Source organism: Delphinus delphis, chromosome 2 (assembly GCF_949987515.2).
Source record: "Delphinus delphis chromosome 2, mDelDel1.2, whole genome shotgun sequence".
Taxonomy (NCBI): Eukaryota; Metazoa; Chordata; class Mammalia; order Artiodactyla; family Delphinidae; genus Delphinus; species Delphinus delphis.
This window is the reverse complement of record NC_082684.1, coordinates 27,207,404-27,228,750: the sequence shown is the minus strand read 5'-3', so window position 1 is coordinate 27,228,750 and position 21,347 is coordinate 27,207,404. Positions and strand designations below refer to the sequence as shown.

Genomic DNA, 21,347 nt, shown 5'->3' with positions numbered 1-21,347 from the left:
AATGTAAAGTAACAGACATATTCAGGAGCCTTTCGAGAACTAATAGGAAGATCTTTACAAGAGAAGGTTAGATGATAGTTAAACTCAAGCTTTATTTCAAAGGATCCAGAGGACATGTGCTTTGTGGTGATAGTGATTGACATCTGATTCCTCAGAAAGTACACTGAGCTGCCAATAGCTTTAGCCTCTAAATTTAGTAGCGCTGTCAGCTTGATTGTCTCGTGTTTGTCTAACCATCAGAGTCTATGTGGCAAAGCTGTCATTATTCCCGCCTAAGGTCAAACTTCTTTTCACCTACAGCCCTCTTTTTGGTCTCTAAAATGATGCTAACGTGAGGTTAAACTCTCCCTTTCAGAGCACTCTAAGAGCTATCACTTGTAATAACATCTCCACATATTAAGCTCCAATAATTTGGCTCCTGCTTTGCTGGAACTCCCCCTTGGGTGGCCCTTTGTTTTAAGAGAGGAAGAAGCTGTTTCCTGTTATCTCCTGGTTGCACGATAACAAGATGACAGACAGGTTCTAGGGTCCATTTCAGTTTTCCTTACAAAAAGGTGTGGAATTAGAGGGTGAGACACGGGAGGATCTCACAAGATGACCCACGCTAAAAAGGTGTCTTGGAATTTGAATAATATTTTTATGGATTACCTAAAGAGTTCTCCTGAAGTAAATGTTTATGTTGGTATGGAACAATTTTTGAAATATATTGTCAAGTGAAAGATTTTGTTTTTAATTCCACTGTAGATTATGCTCCCATCCGTGTAAAAAGGGGAGAAGGAATATATGTTTATCGTATGTTTGCTTGTATGTGCAAAGACTATTCTGAGACGGATACAGATACACACAGCAGTAACATAGCAAAGAGTCTAGGGTAGAAGAGACACTTTTAACTCTACACCCGTCTGTGTTGTTTGATTTTCTTTTTTTTTAATTTGTGCAGAGATTACTTTTTTTTTTGGTTGCGCCAGGTCTTAGTTGTGGCAGGCGGGCTCCTTAGTTGCGGCTTGCCGGCTACTTAGCTGTGGCATGCGAACTCTTAGTTGTGGCATGCCTGTGGGATATAGTTCCCTGGCCAGGGATGGAACCCGGGCCCACTGCATTGGGAGCCTAGAGTCTTAACCACTGTGCCACCAGGGAAGTCCCCCAGATTACTTTTTAAAAATACAAATAGGAACAGTTTTTTAAGTGTGGTCAGATCTTTCTTTCTCTCCGTCCCTCTCTGCCTCTTCTTTCTCTCCATCTTTTTTCATCTCTCTTCATGTCTCTTCACAGCTTCATTAAACTCCCTCTTTCTTCTTTAAATGGTTTCTTCCACGTAGCAAGGTTAGATGGAGGGTAATTTGAGCAGCAGCTACAGCCTTATTCTTTGCAGTTTAATGACCACAGGGTGAAAAGGACTCTTCTATGTTAGTATATATACATCCTAAGGAAGGGCTGTGACTGGCTTGGCTTGGATGACATGACCACCTCTTAAAGCAATTGCTGCGGGTAAGGGGATGGGACTCTGGCCAGTTCTGGGTCATCTGCCAGCTTTTGTGATGGAAAGGGTATAGGAGGAACATTTGTAGTCTGGCCGTAATCACCTGATTGGAATAGAGGAGGTAGGGTTATAGTTTTCCCAGAGGAAGTGAAAGGAGCTAAAACCATAAGCAGATGGGAAGGGACGCTAGGCAGACAAAAGCAATAGATTTCCCCCTGCTTTCCACCCTTCCTAGCATCTATACAGATATAGGGTTACATAAGACAATGTATGCAGTAAATATCAATACTTCATATAGTACCTGAAACAGAATAAGAGATAGATCAATATATATTATTATTCAATATCTCCTTTTTAATTGTGAAGAAATACACATAACACAAAATTTAGCATTTTAACCATTTTTAAGTGTACAGTTCAGTGGATTAAGGACATTCACATCATTGTACAACCATCGCCACCATCCGTCTTTAGAACTTCTTTATACCTTGCACAATTGAAACTCTGTACCCATTGAACGCTAACTCCCTGTTTCCCCTCCCCCACTCCCTGGCAACCACCATTCTGCTTTCTGTCTCTATGAATTTGTCTACTCTAGAGACTGCATGTAAGTGGAATCATACAGTATTTGTCATTTTGTGACTGGCTTGTTTAACTCAGCATAATGTCCTCAAGGATCTTTTGTGTTGCAGCATGTGTCAGAATTCCTTCCTTTCTAAAGGCTGAATAATATTCCATTGTATGTGTGTACCACATTTTGTTTATCCAGTCATCCGTCGATGGGTACTTGGGTTACTTTCACCTTTCGGCTATGTGAATAATGCTCCTGTGAACATGGATGTACAAATATCTGCTCAAGACCCTGCTTTCAGCTCTTTTGGGTATATACCAAGATGTAGAATTGCTGAATTACTTACATCAGGAAATGGTTATCATAATATGTGTAGGGAATATTTATCATCTCATATAGATACAAAATTAAAGAAATATTTTTTAAAAATTCTTTGTGATGAGAACTCTTAGGATTTACTCTCCTAACGTCTTTCATATGTAACACACAGCAGTGTTCATTGTATTATCAAGTTGTACATTACATCCTTAGTACTTATGTGTCTTGTAACTGGAAGTGTGTACCTTTTGACCACCTTCATCTAATTCCCCCTCCCTGCCTCTGGTAACCACAAATCTGATCTCTTTTTCTATGAGTTTGTTTGTTCCTGTTACACAAAATAGTGATTTGGTATTTCTTTACATTCCAAAATGACCACCATGATAAGTGTAGTTATGTCACCGTACAAAGGTATTACATGGTTATTTACTTTATTCCCCACACTGTACGTAGCCATATATATATATATATGAACGATTAATTTGCTGGTCTCTTAAGTTCAAACACATTTTAACAACTCTGCATTTTTACTGCCCCTCCCCTCACATTTACTGTTTTTTACATCATATCATACATCTTTTCGTTTTGTGTATCCCTTAACAACTTATTGTGGCTATAGATGATTTTACTATATACGTTTGTCTTTTATCCTTCCTACTAGCTCTATACATGGCTGATTTACTACCTTTACTGTATATTTGTCTTTACCAATGAGATTTTTCCTTTCATAATTTTCATGTTCCTAGTAGTGGCCTTTTCTTTTTCCCTTAGAGAAGTCCCTTTAACATTTCTTATAAAGCTGTCTTGGTGGTGCTGAACTCTTTGGTGGTGCTTGCTTGTAAAACTTTTGATCTCTCTATCGTATCTAAACGAAAGCCTTGCCAGGTAGAGTATTCCTGGCTGTAGGTATATCATGCCACTCCCTTCTGGCCTGCAAAGTTTCTGCTGAAAAGTCAGCTGATAGTGTTATGGGAGTTCCTTTGTATGTAACTCGTTGCTTTTCCCTTGCAGCTTTTAACATTCTCTATCTTTAATTTTTGCCATTTTAATTACAGTGTGTCTTGGTGTGATCTCCTTTGGGTTGATCCTGTTTGGGAGTCTCTGTGCTTCCTAGATAGTATTTTAGAAGTCGAATTTGAGATGATGGCTGAACATTAAATTCAGAAAAGTCTTCTCAAAAGCCAGGGAGAAGTCAGAGCTGCATGTAGAGTTTAGCAATCGTCCTTGTATAGCTACCTGTTAAAACTGTCAGTGGATAAATTCTCTGAAGGAAAGGATGTAAGAAAGAGCAACAAAGTGCAAAAGAGAAAAGGAGGCAGTGGAGGAGTCCAAGGAACCAGCGTTGAGAGGAGACACCTGGGTGTTTCAGAATCTCAGAGGACCACATAGGAGAGATCAAAAGGGTGGGAATGATTGATGAACTCAGATGCTAAGATAGATGATATTTAGTTGCCTGTGAGTAAGATTTGTTAAATGTAGTCATTTTCATGCGAATACTGCCCTGTAGATTCCTTTACGATTTTCAGAATGTTTTCATGTGAATTATCTTCCAACAATCCAGTGGAGTACGCAAGTTATTATTCCTATACAAGAAAGAAAAGGAAGCTCAGAGAGACTGTGATTTTCCTAAGGTTTCTCCTGGCATCTCTCACTTTCCCCAGATGATCAGTCTTTGGGAAGCTGAAGGCCCTAGTTCAGAGATGCCTGAGTCTGAGGAGGCGCGAGGGGCTGGTTGTTCCCCTCTGGTGCCCAGGCAGCTTGTCATCCCAGCGCATGTGCTCTCATTCAGTGCCTCCTGGGAACAGTATCTACTGGTCTCTCTCAGCTTCCTGTGAACTGCTAAGGAATTTGATTGTCTAGACTCTAGAGCAGTGGTTTTTAAACTGTGGGTCATGACCTACGAGTGGGTCATCAAATCAATTTGGTGGGTCACAACCAGGCTCACGAGAGACCGTGGTGCATGCCTCTTCTCAACCCTGCCTTCAATAACTTCACATTGCTTACTTGAACTCGGCTGTAGTGGAAATCAGCCAACAAGACAAAGTCAGGGCTTTTGTTTGCTTATTTTACCACAGAGGGCCAGTTGTTAAACAATTACTAGCATACCACTGGTCATAACCATCAATTCTTCCTCCCTCCCCCCACAATGGAACAGAATGGAATAGAAAGGAAAATACCAGGTCCATCTATCATAAAAGTAAGAATTGTTCTGTGAGACTTTAAGTCATAAAGCTATTTATTTGAGTGTTCATATGAGATGTATTTTTTACACCTATGCATTGCAGTAAAAAAAAAAAACAGCAAGTTTGAAAGTCACCGGTTTAGGGTCCCTTCATTTACTTTCCTCAGGTAGTTGAACGTCTACTGTTCTCCTGATCCTTAGGCAAAGAACTGGTATCCAGCGCCCTTTTTGAATTAATGACGCATCTACTATAGGAGGAATGAGACTGAATTTTTATCAGGCTAAAAATAATTGTTCTAGAATAGGAAAGGTCCCTCTGTACATCAGTTCTTTTGAACTCAAAGCTATATAAAAATTTGTTCTTAAACCTCACCAAAGCTTTTCTACAGTGAGCATGAATTTATCCTATAGTCAGAAAACAGTAATCATCATTAAATTCCAAAGATTAGAAGGCTGGTGAATAGAAGAAATCAGGTTAAAGTTCATAGTATTGTGTTACTCTATCCCTCTTCATTTCTAGAACTCTCTATAAAGAAATAAAATCTTTTTTAAATTTTATATTGTTACTGTATTTTTATTAATTTTACTGAAGTATAGTGATGTACAATGTTAATTTCTGCTGTACAACAAAGTGATTCAGTTATATATATTCCTTTTCATATTCTTTTCTGTTATGGTTTATCACAGGATATTGAATATAGTTCCCTGTGCTCTACAGTAGAACCTTGTTGTTTGTCCATCTTATATATACTAGTTGGCATCTACTAATCCCAAAATCCCAATCCTTTCCCCCACACTCCCCCCTCCTCCTTGGCAACCACAAGTCTGTTCTCTTATGTCTGTGAGTCTATTTCTATTTTGTAGATGTGTTCATTTGTGTCATATTTTAGATTCCACATATAAGTGATATCATATGGTATTTGTCTTTCTCTTTCTGATTTACTTCGCTTAGTGTGATAATCTCTAGGTCCATCCATGTTGTTGCAGATGGCATTATTTCATTCTTTTTATGGCTGAGTAGTATTCCATTATATATATATATATATATATATATATATATATATATATATATATGTATATATATCACATCTTCTTTATAAATAGTGCTGCTATGAACATAGGGGTGCATGTATCTTTTCGAATTATAGTTTTGTCTCCGTATGTGCCCAGGAGTGGGATTGTTGGATCATATGGCAATTCTATTTTTAGTTTTCTGAGGAACCTCCATACTGTTCTCCATAGTGGCTGCACCAATTTACATTCCTGCCAACAGTGCAAGAGAGTTCCCTTTTCTCCACACCCTCTCCAGCATTTATTATTTGTAGGTTTTTTAAATGATAGCCATTCTGAGCAACATTAGATGGTACCTCGTTGTAGTTTTGATTTGCATAAGAAATTAATTCTTTTTAAGAAAGTAAAGAAACTTTTGGTGAAATAAATCATTTCCCTTTTAATGACTTAGTGATTTATCTTATAAATCCAGATTATTTACAGGTATATTACATATAAACATTTTATATATAGACATTATATATAAACATATAAAAATATGTAAACATATATATAAATATATATCTCAGATATGCTTAAGTGGATTACGCTTCAAAACTAAATAGATGTAGATAGATCATAGAATTAGATCCCAAGGACTTTGATTTAGATCAGCCTTGCAATTCTTAAATTTTCAAAAAAGGGAAGTTATTAAATACTCTTATGCCAAAAAAAGCTCTATGTAAATGTGTTAAATGGTCTGCCCTTAAGATACGTTATCTGAATGTAGGTAAAAAAAAGAAACACTTTTCACTGAGTGATGTCTGAAAGTCATCCAAATAGATGTGTATCTTTCTATTCCGTGCTGTAACTTTATCATGCTCATCTTAGGGTTTGCTGTAATAAGAAAGTGAACCAGAATAAGGGTAATATGGTTTTTACAGATTTGTAAGAATTAAATATACTTTCAGAAATCAGTTGCGTATAATTTTCTTAGAAGAATTAGGCTTATTGTCTACATGACTTTAGTTCTTTATAGTAGAATTCCTTAAAACGGCATTTTATTAAAACTATTCAATACTCATTTGCAAGTAGGAAGTAAATCTCCCCCATGGATGGACACTTGAGCCCATGTTGGTTTTGGCATCAAAGAGTTACACCAGGTGCTTGTATTCTTCATGAGAATTCAGAAGCATTTCTGGGAGGGCATGAGCGCTTGACAGTGCTGCTGTGGTCAGCAGCTCCCTCTCCCACGTGACTGCATTTCAGCGTCACTCAGGGGCTGCCTTTGCTCTACACAAACCCCTTGCAGCTGTGCGCAGTGCCTTTGTGTCACCCAGGCAGGGTTTCATGAAATGGATCTGATGCTCTTGTGCCTGTGTTGTTCATTCCTGCATACTAGAGCTGTGCCCAGGAAGGTGAAGGGCCAGCAGGTTGGCCCTCACTCCCCAGCTGTCCCTTTCTCCTAATGTCACTCAGGATATAAATAAAGTGATTCATTCACTGTCTTTCTTACCAAACCAGAATGCTGCCAGAGTGTACTACCAGAGCCACTCAGATCCATTGGAAAGGCCTTAGGGACAAATCTAAGGCACAATTTAAAAAGTCTTTGCATTTAAGTAATTTTAAAAATGAATTTAATTTTATTTCTCCTAATCATTTCAGACCTTGGAAGGAGAAAAATAACTCCAGTTTTATGTTCACGTTGTTTGAGGTCTGGGCCTTTTTTATTAGAATGGAAGTCATGATGAATTTCTGTCTTTTCTAGACTAGAAAAGCCATGATCAGATGACCTCATGGGAAACTTGCCTCCCTTTCCTCCAGACAGCTGATGGGTGGTAGAGCACTGGTCTGGGGTGTGGATTGCGGATCACACGGGGCCTTCTGCTGTTTGCAGAAGCATAGTTTGTATTGTTAGTTGGAAGTCTTTTACTTCCCATCAGGAACGCTGCTGTGCTTCTGCTCATTTCCACAGCAGTCAATGGAATATTTACCAAGCAGTCCCCCTGTAAATATTTACATGGCAAAATGCTATGAGCTTGGGCCTTGTAAAGGTTTGTAAGACACGGTCTCTGCCCTGAAAAGAGGGGAGCAGGGGAAATGAGGGACACGTGCAAGACAAAGTCCCCTTCCCCCCACCCCACCCCCAAAAGTTTAAGAAACAATGTTTTAGGTAATTTAGGAAAGTCTGTCCACCATTCTGCTCGGGGAACGTATACCTTAAAGTGAGCATGGAGTGTGAACCTGCTGTGCCTTCTCCACTCCTAGGTGCCTCTCATGTATTTCACCTTGGCAGAATGTCAATCCATGTTTAAAAATATTTTTATTCACTGTGTAACACAAGGCAGTTACTTTACTCTGGTGCTAGGCTGGGAGAAAAATTGGGTTTGTTGGACTCTGGTAGTTGCCAAACCAGTATAATGTATTTTATAGGTGCTTTAAGGTTGTCAAAAGTAATTCTGATTTTATGTTTATGTTGCTTATTGACTTTAGAACTAACCTAATAAGATGTAACTGTTTATTTGATAAATGCCAAGTGAGTGTGTAAATAGGCAGTATGATGTATAGACATTTGACGAAAAAGCAAGAAAAGTTCCACACTAGGACATCAAAGCAAAAAAGAAGATGGGATAACTTCAATGGCTGTTTTTTTAAAGTCCCACAAAAAAGAGCTGGCTTCTGATCATGGCCACAGAGGCAGTGAGGGGGGAAATGCAATAACATTATTATTCCATATATCCTTCCTGCCCTAATTACCCCAGCACTGGATCACCAGGCAGGAGCAGGGATTAAAGCAGCTCTAGACTAGAATTATGGCAGATGTAAGGGACAACTGGCAAATCTCAAGGTGAGAGTCTAACTGGAGACCTTTCACATAAAGATGGGACCCCAAAGGGCTGTATTCTCCATGTGAAGGTTAAACAGAAATAAACCTCCCCTCCCACCTGTGCTCCACCCGCTTAGGCACTGAAAGAAATTGCCTGTCTTGAACCTTGGTGGTGAGTGAGATGGAGTAGAGGACTCTCCCTTTTCCACTTATAACCACAAACTGGCTCTCATGTAAGCTTGGGCATGAATCGTATTCCCTAGGTGCTCCAAAAAACTTCAAACTGAGAATCTTGTTTAAGGTGGTCCTAAGCTAGTGGTGGCCCCAGGCATCCAGTAGCATTAAATGCATAGTTTTTCTGGAGAGATCCTCCTTCAACTCAAATCTCAAATAATTCCCACAGGTAACATTCTGAGAACTGTGGTATCACAGTTTAAAATTACAAAACAGAAAAGGAAACACAGCACCATAAGCAAAAGTCAGCAAAAATAACAGATAACAATATCAGACCTGCAAAGACTAAGATATTGAAATCACCAGACATACAATGTAAAACAAAAAATTCTCATATGTTTAGAGAAATTAAAGGAGGGAATAAAAGTATGAGTAAAACCAAGAGGTTGAACTTATGACCAAGCAGATTTGAAAAAGAACTAAGTAGCACTTTCAGAATTGAAAAAATATAGTAAAGTTTAAAATTCAACGCATAGGGCTTAGCTGCAGATTAGATCCAGCTGATGGGAGATTTAATGAGCTGAAGATGTATTTAAAGCAATTATCTGGAATGTAGCACAGAAAGAAAAAGTGGTGGAAAACCCAAGTGAGAAGCCCTAATAGACATCTAACTGGAGTTCTGGAAGAAAAATGGGGCAGGGACAATATTTGAAGAGCTCACAGCTAGAAATTTTCCAAAGCTAATGAAAGATACACAAATTGCAGTGAATCACAAGAAATCCACACCTAGACACACCATACTAAAACTTTAGAATACCAAAGACAAAGAAAAGATGTTAAAAGCAGCTGGAGAGAAAAGAAGCCTTACCAAAGGAATGCCAATTTGGTTGAGAGCATACTGCTCAACAGCAAGAGTGGAACCCAAAACGCAGTTTAATCTTGCCATTGATGACAAGAAAGAATTACCACACCAGAAATGTACTTAAAGCAAAAATACCTTTCAAGGATAAAGATGAAATAAAGACACTTTTCAACGCATAAAGCCCCAAAGAATTTGTCCCTAGCAAACCTCCACAAAAGGAAAGAATCTAAAGAATGTATTTCAAATAGAGAAAGATGATACCAGAAAAAGGTCTGAGATGCAAGGAGGAATTATAAGCAAAGAATGTGTAAAAATATGGGCAAATGTAAACATAATAACCAGTGAAGTGATAATTATGTTCTTGTGTGGTTAAAAGAGAGAGAGGGAATGAAAATATCCAACATCAATATCATACAAATCAAGAGAGAGGGTATGATCAGAGTTAAAGTAGTCTAACCTGACATTGTACAATAAAAAGGTGAAGATATTGATTAACTTCAGCTTTACATAGTTTATACAAATGCAAAAATGAATAGAGTAACTACTAAAAGATTCGAAATGTGAAACTTCCAAAATAGTCAAGAGGAAATGAAATGAGAAAAATAATAAATCCATAAGGATGAAAAGAAAACACAGAAAAGGTAGAACAAATAGAAAACACACTTAAGATTGTAGAAATAAATAAAAATAATAGTAATTACAATAATTTGAGTGGACTAAACGTTCCAGTGAAAGTCAAAGACTGATTCATTGGACAGATATTTACTGAGCATCTACTATGTGCTACACACTACTGTCAGCACTAGGCACACAGCACAGAGCAGTGAACAAAACAACCAAAAATCCCTAATGGGAGAGATAGACAACAAACCAAATATAACACAAATAGTACATTAGGTAGTGGTGAGTGTTCTTAGAGAAAAAGAAAAGCCATGAAAGGAGATAGAGAATAGGAGAGGCACTATTCTAAACAGAGTAGTCAAGAAGAGTGTCACTTGAGTGAAGCCCTGAAGGAGGTGAGGGAATGAGCTGGTGGTCATGAAGGGAAGGGAATTCCAGGCAGAGGGAACAGCATGAGCACATGCCTTGAAGGAGATCATGGCTGCTGTGTTTGGGAAAGACAAGCACACCAGTGGGGCTGCAGTGTGGGGAGCAAAGAAGAGAGTGGGCACAGATGGGCCTCAAGAGATGACGAGGGGCCAGACTATGAAGGACCCCACGAACCAAAGCTGGTTAAAAGAGACACATCTCAAATATAAGTATATAAAAAGGATGAAAGGAAAAGGCTGGAAAACGATATACCAGGGGAATGTAGCTATAGTCATCAGACAAATAGATTTTTTTAATATAATATTTTTTGAACATCTTTATTGGAGTATAATTGCTTTACAATGGTGTGTTAGTTTCTGCTTTATAACAAAGTGAATCAGCTATACACATACATATATCCACATATCTCCTCCCTCTTGCATCTCCATCCCACCCTCCCTATCCCACCCCTCTAGGTGGTCACAGAGCACCAAGCTGATCTCCCTGTGCTATGCGGCTGCTTCCCACGAGCTATCTGTTTTACATTTGGTAGTGTATATATGTCCATGCCACTCTCACACTTCGTCCCAGCTTACCCTTCCCTCTCCCTGTGTCCTCAAGTCCATTCTCTACATCTGCATCTTTATTCCTGTCCTGCCCCTAGGTTTTTCAGAACCATCAAAAAAAAAACAAACAAACAACCCAATCCAAAAGTGGGCAGAAGACCTAAATAGACATTTCTCCAAAGAAGATATACAGATAGCCAACAAACACATGAAAGGGTGCTCAACTAATCACTAATCATCAGAGAAATGCAAATCAAAACTACGATGAGGTATCACCTCACACCAGTCAGAATGGCCATCATCAAAAACTAAACAAATCGATTTTAAGGCAAAAAGCATGTCAAGAAATAAAGAGGGGGCTTCCCTGGTGGCGTAGTGGTTGAGAGTCCGCCTGCCGATGCAGGGGACATGGGTTTGTGCCCCGGTCCGGGAAGATCCCACATGCCGCGCAGCGGCTGGTCCCGTGAGCCATGACCGCTGAGCCTGTGCGTCCGGAGCCTGTGCTCCGCAACGGGAGAGGCCACAACAGTGAGAGGCCCGAGTGCTGCAAAAAAAAAAAAAGAAAGAAAGAAAGAGGATCACTACATTATGGCTAAAAGTTCTGAAGATTCACCAGGAAAGTATTTAACTTTTTCTTGTTGAATTATTTTAACTAGTATATTTACTGACTTTTCAAATTAAATACAATGCATACTTATGAAAAATATATTGGGCAAAAATGAACAGAACTGCAAAGAGAGATAGACAGATCCATCTTCATAATGGAATGTTTTAATGTAACTCAGTAATTGGTAGATCAAGCAGTCTTAAAATCTTGAAAACATTTTAGGAAATTTGAACCACACAGTTAACAGGCTTGATATAATAGATATGTATAGAACATCACACTAAGTAAGTGCGTAATACACATTCTTTGCAAGTGTCTGTGGAGTATTTGTGGAAACTATGTAGTAGGCCTTAAATCACATTTCAAAGACCATATTCCCTGATCACAATGCCATAACAAAAAGGTAACTGGAAAATCCTCATGTGTTTAGAAATTAAGAAAGAGTTAACTCATCAGAAAAATCACAATTAGAAAATACTATTTATCAAAACCTGAGGGATATTAAAAAGTAATATTAAAGGAAAATTTATACAGCATTAGGGAAAGAGGAGAGGCTGAAAGTTAATGTGCTAAGTATCTGACTTAAGAAGTTAAAAAAAAGAACAACAACATAAATTCAAAGATAATAAAGATAAAAGAGGAAATTAATAAAATAGAAAATGAACTCACGGTTGTGAGGAACAAATAGGGACATTATTATACATCCTTCAGAGATTAAACAGATGGTAGGAAGATACTATGGATAACCTTACTTTGATACATTTTTTAAACTTTGGTGAGATGGATACAATTTTAGTATTTAGCTTATAAAAATTTACTCAAGAAGAAATATAAAGCCCAAATATTCTTTTAATTATTAGGAAATTGAATCAAGAACAGGTCTTACCGCAAATTCAACACTAGGCTTTTATGGTTTTACTGGCCATCCAAGGATCAGATATACCAATCTTCCACAAACTGTTCCAGAGTAGCGGAAAAGAGGGAACACTTCCTAACTCTTATTATCATCTTAATATCAAACCCTAACAAAGACAGTTCCCCACCCCCCCAAAGTTCTAAAATTATAAGATCTTAATTGTGAGTATAAATGTGAAAAAGTCTGAATAGAACATTAGCAAACTGAGTCCAGCAATTTTAAAAAAGACATCATGATCAAGTTAGGTCCATCCCAGAGATTCAAGATTGTGTAATATTTAAAAATCGACTAATGTAATTGTCTGCAGTAACAGATTAAAGGGGGAAAAAATCATATGCTCCTCTCAATGGATACAGAATGAGCATTTGATAAATTCAATACCCTCATGACTTTAAAAAAATTCCTACCTAAGTAAGAATAGAAGGGAGCCTAATGATAGAGTATCTCTACAAAAAAGCAGCAGTAACTATCATGCTATTGTTTGGGAAACCTTGAAAATATTCCCTTTAAGATGCAGAGCAAGACGAGGGAACCCATCACTTCTATCGAGTGTTGTACTGAAAGTCCTAGTCAGTAAAGTAGAACAAGGAAAATAAATGACCTAAGAATCATAAAGGAAGAAGCAAATCTGCCATTATTCTTACATAACGTATTTGTCTGATTGGAAACCCAAAACGAATGTTCAAGTAAATTATCAGCTCTGTAGCTGATTCACTTTGTTATAAAGCAGAAACTAACACACCATTGTAAAGCAATTATACTCCAATAAAGATGTTAAAAAAATTATTAGCTCTATAGGAGTTTTCCAAAATCAATTACATTTATGTACATCAGCAACAAACAGGTAGAGCGTGTGATTATACAAAAGATACCCTTTGTATCAAAGTTATAATCATCAAAGCATATAATGTACCTAGGGAAAAATCTAACAAAAGATATGTAAGACCTAGTATTTAAAAAATTACAAAACCCTATGGAGAGTCACTTAAAAAAAAATTAATGGAGAGAGAAACATGTACATAGATTAAAAGTCAGTCTGGTAAGATGTCGGTTCAGTATATGCAAATCAGTCAATGTGATACACCATATTAACAAATTAAGGAATAAAACCATATGATCATCTCAATAGATGCAGAAAAAGCTTTTGACAAAATTCAACACCCATTTATGATAAAAACTCTCCAGAAAATGGGCATAGAGGGAACCTACCTCAGTATAATAAAGGCCATATATGACAAAACCACAGCAAATATCATTCTCAATGGTGAGAAACTGAAAGCATTCACACTAAGAACAGGAAGAGGACAAGGATGTCCACTCTCATCACTCTTCTTCAATAGTTTTGGAAGCCCTAGCCACGGCAGTCAGAAAAGAAAAATAAATAAAAGGAATACAAATTGGAAAAGAAGAAGTCAAACTGTCACTGTTTGTAGATGGCATGATACTATACATAGAAAATCCTAAAGATGCCACCAGAAAACTACTAGAACTAATCAATGAATTTGGTAAGGTTGCAGGATACAAAATTGATGCACAGGGCTTCCTTGGTGGCACAGTGGTTAAGAATCCACCTGCCAATGCAGGGGACACAGGTTCGAGCCCTGGTCTGGGAAGATCCCACATGCTGGGAGCAACTAAGCCCATGTACCACAACTACTAAGCCTGCACTCTAGAGCTACGAGCCACAACTACTGAGCCCGTGTGCCACAACTACTGAAGCCCATGTGCCTAGAGCCTGTGCTCCACAACAGGAGAAGCCACCACAATGAGAAGCCCATGCACCGCAATGAAGAATAGCCCCCACTCGCTACAACTAGAGAAAGCCTGCATGCAGCAACAAAGACCCAACACAGCCAAAAATAAAATAAATAAATTTTTTAAAAATTGATGCACAGAAATCTTTTGCATTCCTATACACTAACAACAAAATATCAGAAAGAGAAATTAAGGAAATAACCCCACTTACCACTGCAACAAAAAGAATAAAATACCTAGGAATAAACCTCCCTAAGGAGGCAAAAGACTGGTACTCAGAAAACTATAAAACACTGATGAAAGAAATCAAAGATGACATAAACAGATGGAGAAATATACCATGTTCTTGGATTGGAAGAATCAATATTGTGAAAATGACTATACTACCCAAAGCAATCTACAGATTCAGTGCAATCCCTATCAAACTACCAATGGCATTCTTCACAGATTTAGAACAAAAAATTTTACAATTTGTGTGGAAACACAAAAGACCCTGAATAGCGAAAGCAATCTTGAGAAAGAAAAACAGACCAGGAGGAATCAGGCTCCCCAACTTCAAACTATACTACAAAGGTACAGTAATCAAGACAGTGTGGTACTGGCACAAAAACAGACATATACATCAATGGAACAGGATAGAAAGCCCAGAGATAAACCCACGTACCTATGGTCACCTAATTTATGACAAATGAGGCAAGAATATACAATGGAGAAAAGACAGCCTCTTCAATAAGTGCTGCTGGGAAAACTGGGTAGCTACATGTAAAAGAATGAAATTAGAACACTCCCTAACACCATACACAAACATAAACTCAAAATGGATTAAAGACCTAAATGTAAGACCGGACAGTATAAAACTCTTAAAGGAAAACATAGGAAAAACACTCTGACATAAACCACAGCAAGATCTTTTTTGACCCACCTCCTAGAGTAATGAAAATAAAAACAAAAATAAACGAATGGGACTTAATGAAACTTAAAAGCTTTTGCACAGCAAAGGAAACCATAAACAAGACAGCCCTCAGAATGGGAGAAAATATTTGCAAACGAAGCAACTGACAAAGGAGTAATCTCCAAACTATACAAACAGCTAATGCATCTCAATATCAGAAAAACAAACAACCCAATTAAAAAATGGGAAGAAGACCTAAATAGACATTTCACCAAAGAAGACATACAGATGGCCAAGAGGCACATGAAAAGATGCTCAACATGACTAATTATTGGAGAAATGCAAATCAAAACTGCAATGAGGTTATCACCTCACACCAGTCAGAATAGTAGTCATCAAAAAATCTACAAACAATAAATGCTGGAGAGGGTGTGAAGAAAAGGGAACCCTCTTGCACTGTTGGTGGGAACGTAAATTGATACAGCCACTATGGAGAACAGTATGGAGGTTCCTTAAAAAACTAAAAGTAGAACTACCATATGACCCAGCAATCCCACTACCGGGCATATACCCTGAGAAAACCATAATTCAAAAGGACGCATGGACCCCAATGTTCATTGCAGCACTGTTTACAATAGCCAGGACATGGAAACAACCTAAATGTCCAGCGACAGATGAATGGCTAAGGAAGATGTGGTACATATATAAAATGGAATATTAGCCATAAAAAGGAACGAAATTTGGTCACTTGTAGAGACGTGGATGGACCTAGAGTCTGTCATACAGAGTGAAGTAAGCCAGAAAGAGGAAAACAAATATCGTATATTAACACATACATGTGGAATCTAGAAAAATGGTACAGATAAATCTATTTGCAGGGCAGGAATAGAGACGTACATGTAGAGAACGGACATGTGGACCTGGGGCAGACGGGGAGGGTGGGGGAAGAATTGGGAGATTAGGATTGACATATATACACTACCATGCGTTAAATAGCTAGTGGGAACATGCTATAAAGCACAGGAAGCTCAGCTTGGTGCTCTGTGACCACCTAGATGGGTGGGATGGGGGGGGTGGGGGTGGGAGGGCGGTCTAAGAGGGAGGGGATATGTGTATACATATAGCTGATTCACTTCATTGTACAGCAGAAACTAACACAACATTGTAAAGCAATTATATTCCAATTTTAAAAAATTATAAAACCCTATGGAGAGTCACTTAAAAAAAATTAATGGAGAGAGAAACATGTTCATAGATTAAAAGTCAGTTTGGTAAGATGTCAGTTCACCCCAAAATTTATCTATAGATTGGCCAGGATATTAGTTGTTCTTTTTTTTTTTTTTAACTTAAGTTGGTTCTGAAATTTACATGAAAGAGAAAAGGGTCAAGCCTAACCCTTAAACTCTTAAATAATGGGAATGAGAGATAGGGAGCCATGTGTGACTTGTCTTACTAGATACCAAAAATTATTATCAAGATTATTATCAAGGGAGACTTCCTTGTGTGGGAAAAAAATGAAAGTAGATCTGTTCTTCATACCCTACACAATTTTAGTTTGAATTAAAAGCTTAAATACAAAAGGCAAAAGTGTCAGTATTTTTGTAAGACGTTATAGGACAATACATTATGACCATAATGTAAGGGAAAGATTTCTTAAATTAGACCCAGAAAGTGCAGACTAGAAAGGTGAAAACTGATCAATTTGACTTTGTTCAAATTAGGAACTTCTGTTCTAAGACACCATAAAGATGTTGTGGGGTTTTTGTTTTGTTTTCCTTTTATCCTTAAGTTCTTCTCTATTAGAAATACATGCTAAAGTATTTATGAGTGAAATGATGCGTTATCTTGGGTTTTCTTTGAAGTATTCCAGGAGAAAAAACATGGGGAGAGAGATGGAACAAAAATGGTAGGACGTTGATAACTATCAAAGCTAGAGGATGAGAACAGGAAGGTGTCATACTATTCTAGTTTGTGTGTATGTTTGAAATTTTTTATTTTAAAAAGTTTTTTAAAGAAACCATCCATTTTTATGGTGACTGCCCTGGATTTTCTGGAAGTTTTAACATTTAAAACAAAATCGTTTTCAGAAAAGGTCACTTGTTAAGTGTATATCTAAATGCAATCTAATTTTTATCTCTGAACAGGACTTCTCTTATAAATTAATAAATCATGAAACAACCTCTTTAAAAAAAAAAGATACCCTAAAGAGATTGAAGAAACAAGTCACAAACTTGGTGAGGGTGTTTGCCACACACCCTCAAAAAATTAGTATCCAGGTATTAAGCAAAGAACTTTAAAAATCAATAAATAGTTTCTTAGCTATGACATCAAAAGCATAAGCAACAAAAGAAAAAATAGACAAACTGGACATCATCAAAATTTTTAAATTTTGTGCTTCAGAGGACACCGTCGAAATGACAACCCACAGAATGGGAGAAAATATTTGCAAATTATGTATGTAATAAGGGACTTGTATCTAGAATATGTAGAGAAGTCTTAAAACTCAATGATTAAAAAGACAACTCAATTTTTTAAAAGGGCAACGGATCTCAACAAGGCATTTCTGCACAGAAGATATACAGTGTCAATTAGCATATGAAAACATTCTCATTGGCATTAGCTACTAGGGAAATGCAAATCAAAAGCATAGCAGAATACCACTTCATACCCACCAGGATGGCAGTATTCAAAAAAAGACAATAACAAGTGTTGAGGATGTGGAGAAATTGGAAGCTTCATACTCTGCTTGTGGAAATGCAAAATGGTGCAAATGCTTTGGGAAACAGTTTGGCAGGTCCCCAAACCATTAAACATAGAGTTACCATTATAACCCAGCAATATGTATATAACCCAACAGAAATGAAGACATATGTCCAAACAAAAACTTGCACTTGAATGTTTTCAGCAGCATTATTAATAATATCCAAGGTGTAGAAACAGCCCAAATACCCATCAACTTATGAGTGAATAAATAAATATAGTATATATACACAATAGAGTATTATTCAGCCATTAAAAGGAATAGCATGCTGATGCATGCTACAATGTGGGTGACCCTTGAAAACATTATGGTAAGTGAAAGAAGCCAGACACAAAGGACCACATATTATATGATTCCACTTAATATGCAATGTCCAGAATAGGCAAATCTATAGAGACAGAAAGTAGATGAATGGTTGCCTAGGTCTGGGGGGATGAGATGTATGGGGGTGATGGCTGAGAGGTGGGTTTCCATTTCCTTTCGATGAATATGTTCTAGACTTGATAGTGGTGATGGATGCACCCTGAATATACTAAAAGTCACTGAATTTTACACATTGAATGGGTAAATTGAATGGTATGGAATTATATCTCAACCGAGCTGTTCAAAAACATCAAGAAGCAACAACTCAATAGGAAAATAAGCAAAAGGCATATCTAGGCATTTTGCAGAAGACAAAACGTGTGTGTAATAGTAGGTACTTGAGAAGATGCTCAGCCTCATTCCTAATCAGTCAGATGCTAATTAAAACCACAGTAGGATACCATCATATCCTCACTTGATTCGCAAAAATTTTAAATTCAGGCAATACCGCTTCTCCACATGTAGAGGAGGTTGAGGTTGGGGGGGAAGCTCATCCACTGGCAGAGGGGGTATGAATTGGTACAATTGCTTTGGAAAATAAGCTGGCATTATTTTTAGAGGGTTGAAGATGCAAGTATTTATGACCCAACAATTCCACTCCTAAGTATCTATCTAAAGAAATTCTTCCAGTTGTGTACTGAGATCACATACAAGAATAGCCACATAATAAAATAGCACTATAAAATTCAAAACCACAGAAAACTAAAATAAAATGTGTAGGGATATAAGTATATGTAGTAAATAGACCTGTTTTTTAAAAGCAAACAAGGGGAAGATAAACCCAAAATTCAAGATAGTGGAAATGAGAAAGAATTGGGAGGGTCTCACAGGGGATTTAGGGTAATAGTAATGTTCCTTTTCTTAAACTAGATGGAGAAATGTAGATGTGTATTTTGGGGGTGGAGGCAGGGGGTACAAGGCAGACTGTTATCTGATAACCCAGCACGGAGGGAAGATTTAGACAAACTCTAGAGCGTGCATAGAGCAATTTTTCCATGTGGTTCAATATTGAATGCTAATAATGCTGATTCTGAGTTTCTAGAAGAGGCTAACTTACTTAGCATCTTTTATTTAAGAAGCAGAAGGGATAAAATGTTCTTATGGGGGGCCGGGAGAAACTAAGAAAACGACACAACAAAGAAGCAGCAGCAGGATGGGAGTGTTTTAGAACCGTTTCCAACAAAAGTAGTTAAAATTAATAGTTTTTTACTTCAAAGTGATCTTCATTTATTTGGGCCACAGCTACCTTATTCTTCAGTAATGCTAACTAATCCAAACATTCCTGTAAATTAGTAAAACCCTACGTGCTCATTTCAGACACTCAGTGGTTGGTTGACTTCCTCTTTTTCAGATCACGCTCACACTAAAAGATGAAGCACAGACACGCGGAGGAGGAACCTGTCCACTACTCCACTACTCCTGGGTGCGTGACTCCAGTGAAGCATCCACCAGTGCTGCAAGGGGTCCAGAGTATTGTTTTTTTTGCTGTTTCAGTCCCCAGTGCCTACCAGCAGAAGTGGCAGTAGATTGTTGCCTGTCAGCCAATCCAGACTTTTCCTGAGACGACAGGAAAACATGTCAGCTCGGTTTCACTGGAACTTGGCAGTGGGGACATTCAGCGGAAGCGATGTATACCCCATCAGAGCACACGTGTATCTTTTACCCCTTTCACCCCCTCTCCCACCTGCTTAGGTCTTCTCTGTCCCTCTCCTGCTACCACACAGAGATGATATAAAAGAGGCTCTTTGGCTATTTGCATTTTGCTTCCTCTTCTTTTCCAGATTGCAGTATTAAGCTTTACCTCCTAAAAGCCTAAAATCCCAACAACATTATGTACCAAAGTTGTTCTTCCCTTGCAAGAGGGTTTGGGGGAAAGGGGGAGTTTATATCACAAGTTTCCCGGAGAGTGAAAAAAAGTCCGTGTGCTGCTGACCACATGAGCCATGGTAAAGGCACCCTTTGGAATTACTGATTTCTAAAATTAATAAAGTAAGTCTATTTTTATTTTCTTTTTTTTCCATTTACTAAGTTCCAAACAATCAGTATTTACAAACGAGACTGAAATAGGCCCAACTTCTCATTTTATTTCATTGCTGGGCAATTTTTTAAACTTCAGGTAAGAAATGTGAGCTATAAAGAGATATTTTATTCTTATATTTGGTTTCAACAGATGGTGGGCCCAGGCTCTTCCCCAGGGGCAGCTCCAGCACCTGGGAGGCTGGGGCATGCAAATGTCTCCATTTTCAGACCGCAGCAGACGGGTCCTCCAGTGGCACGTGAATCTGTATCCAGTTGCACGGTGTTTACCTAAACAGCTCATCAGAACGATGCAGCTCAGCCCCCTGGTTGCTTTCTGCTTTACCTCTGCTTTACCTCTGCTTTCTTGCTTCCTCATCTGTCCTAGGTCCTCTCTCTGGCCTCCACTGGAGAAAAGGTTGAAAGGTGACTGCAGAGCCCATTGAAGGTTGACTTAGCTGCCACAGGAGTTATTGGGGGAGAATCCAGCATCTGGGGTTTCCACAACAAAGTCCTATAGATTCAGCATTGAAATCCTAAAAGAAAAAGTACCCCCAAAAAGGCAAAGAGAAGAAGGGCTCTATTGCCTTCCTGGTGAATGAAAACAGGTTTGAGCCCATTGAAGCATTCTGTTTGCTTGTAAGGGATGAAGTCTGTCAGTTGCGGGAGAAAAGAGAGCATTCCAGGTGTTCCTGTGACTTCTGGTTAGTAGTTTGAGGACCATCTTAACTGTTTTGCTAATTTGGTTATGAATTGGTTAGTAGACAAATTAGAATTCCTTCATAGTCCCCTGCTGATGTGTAGAATTGGGAAATAAGGTGTTTGGGGAGACTCACCATACGGTTCTTGTAAAAAAGCATAAGAGGGTATGAGTCCAGTAAAAGAATTTTAGACCAACTAGAGTGTTTGGAATTGCCCTAGGTAACCATCAGAATTGAATCCTCAGGCTGAATTTCTTACTGCTTTCACCATGTGCTGATCAGGTGTAAGACCAGACTCCACATCTCTTCCTTCATTTACCCAAGTACTTTAGTGTCA

At 38.2% G+C, this 21,347-nt stretch overlaps 1 protein-coding gene across 1 annotated transcript in view; it reads left to right on the top strand.

Moving 5' to 3' along the window:
- The window catches only part of TTLL5 (tubulin tyrosine ligase like 5), a 305,725-nt gene extending 285,427 nt beyond the window's left edge, over positions 1-20,298 (top strand). The window contains exon 34 of the mRNA XM_060004157.1: positions 19,645-20,298. Coding sequence (XP_059860140.1) covers positions 19,645-19,667 — 23 coding nt within the window. The 3' untranslated portion in view covers positions 19,668-20,298. The remainder of the gene's footprint in view (positions 1-19,644) is intronic.
- Positions 20,299-21,347: the final 1,049 nt, after the last annotated feature.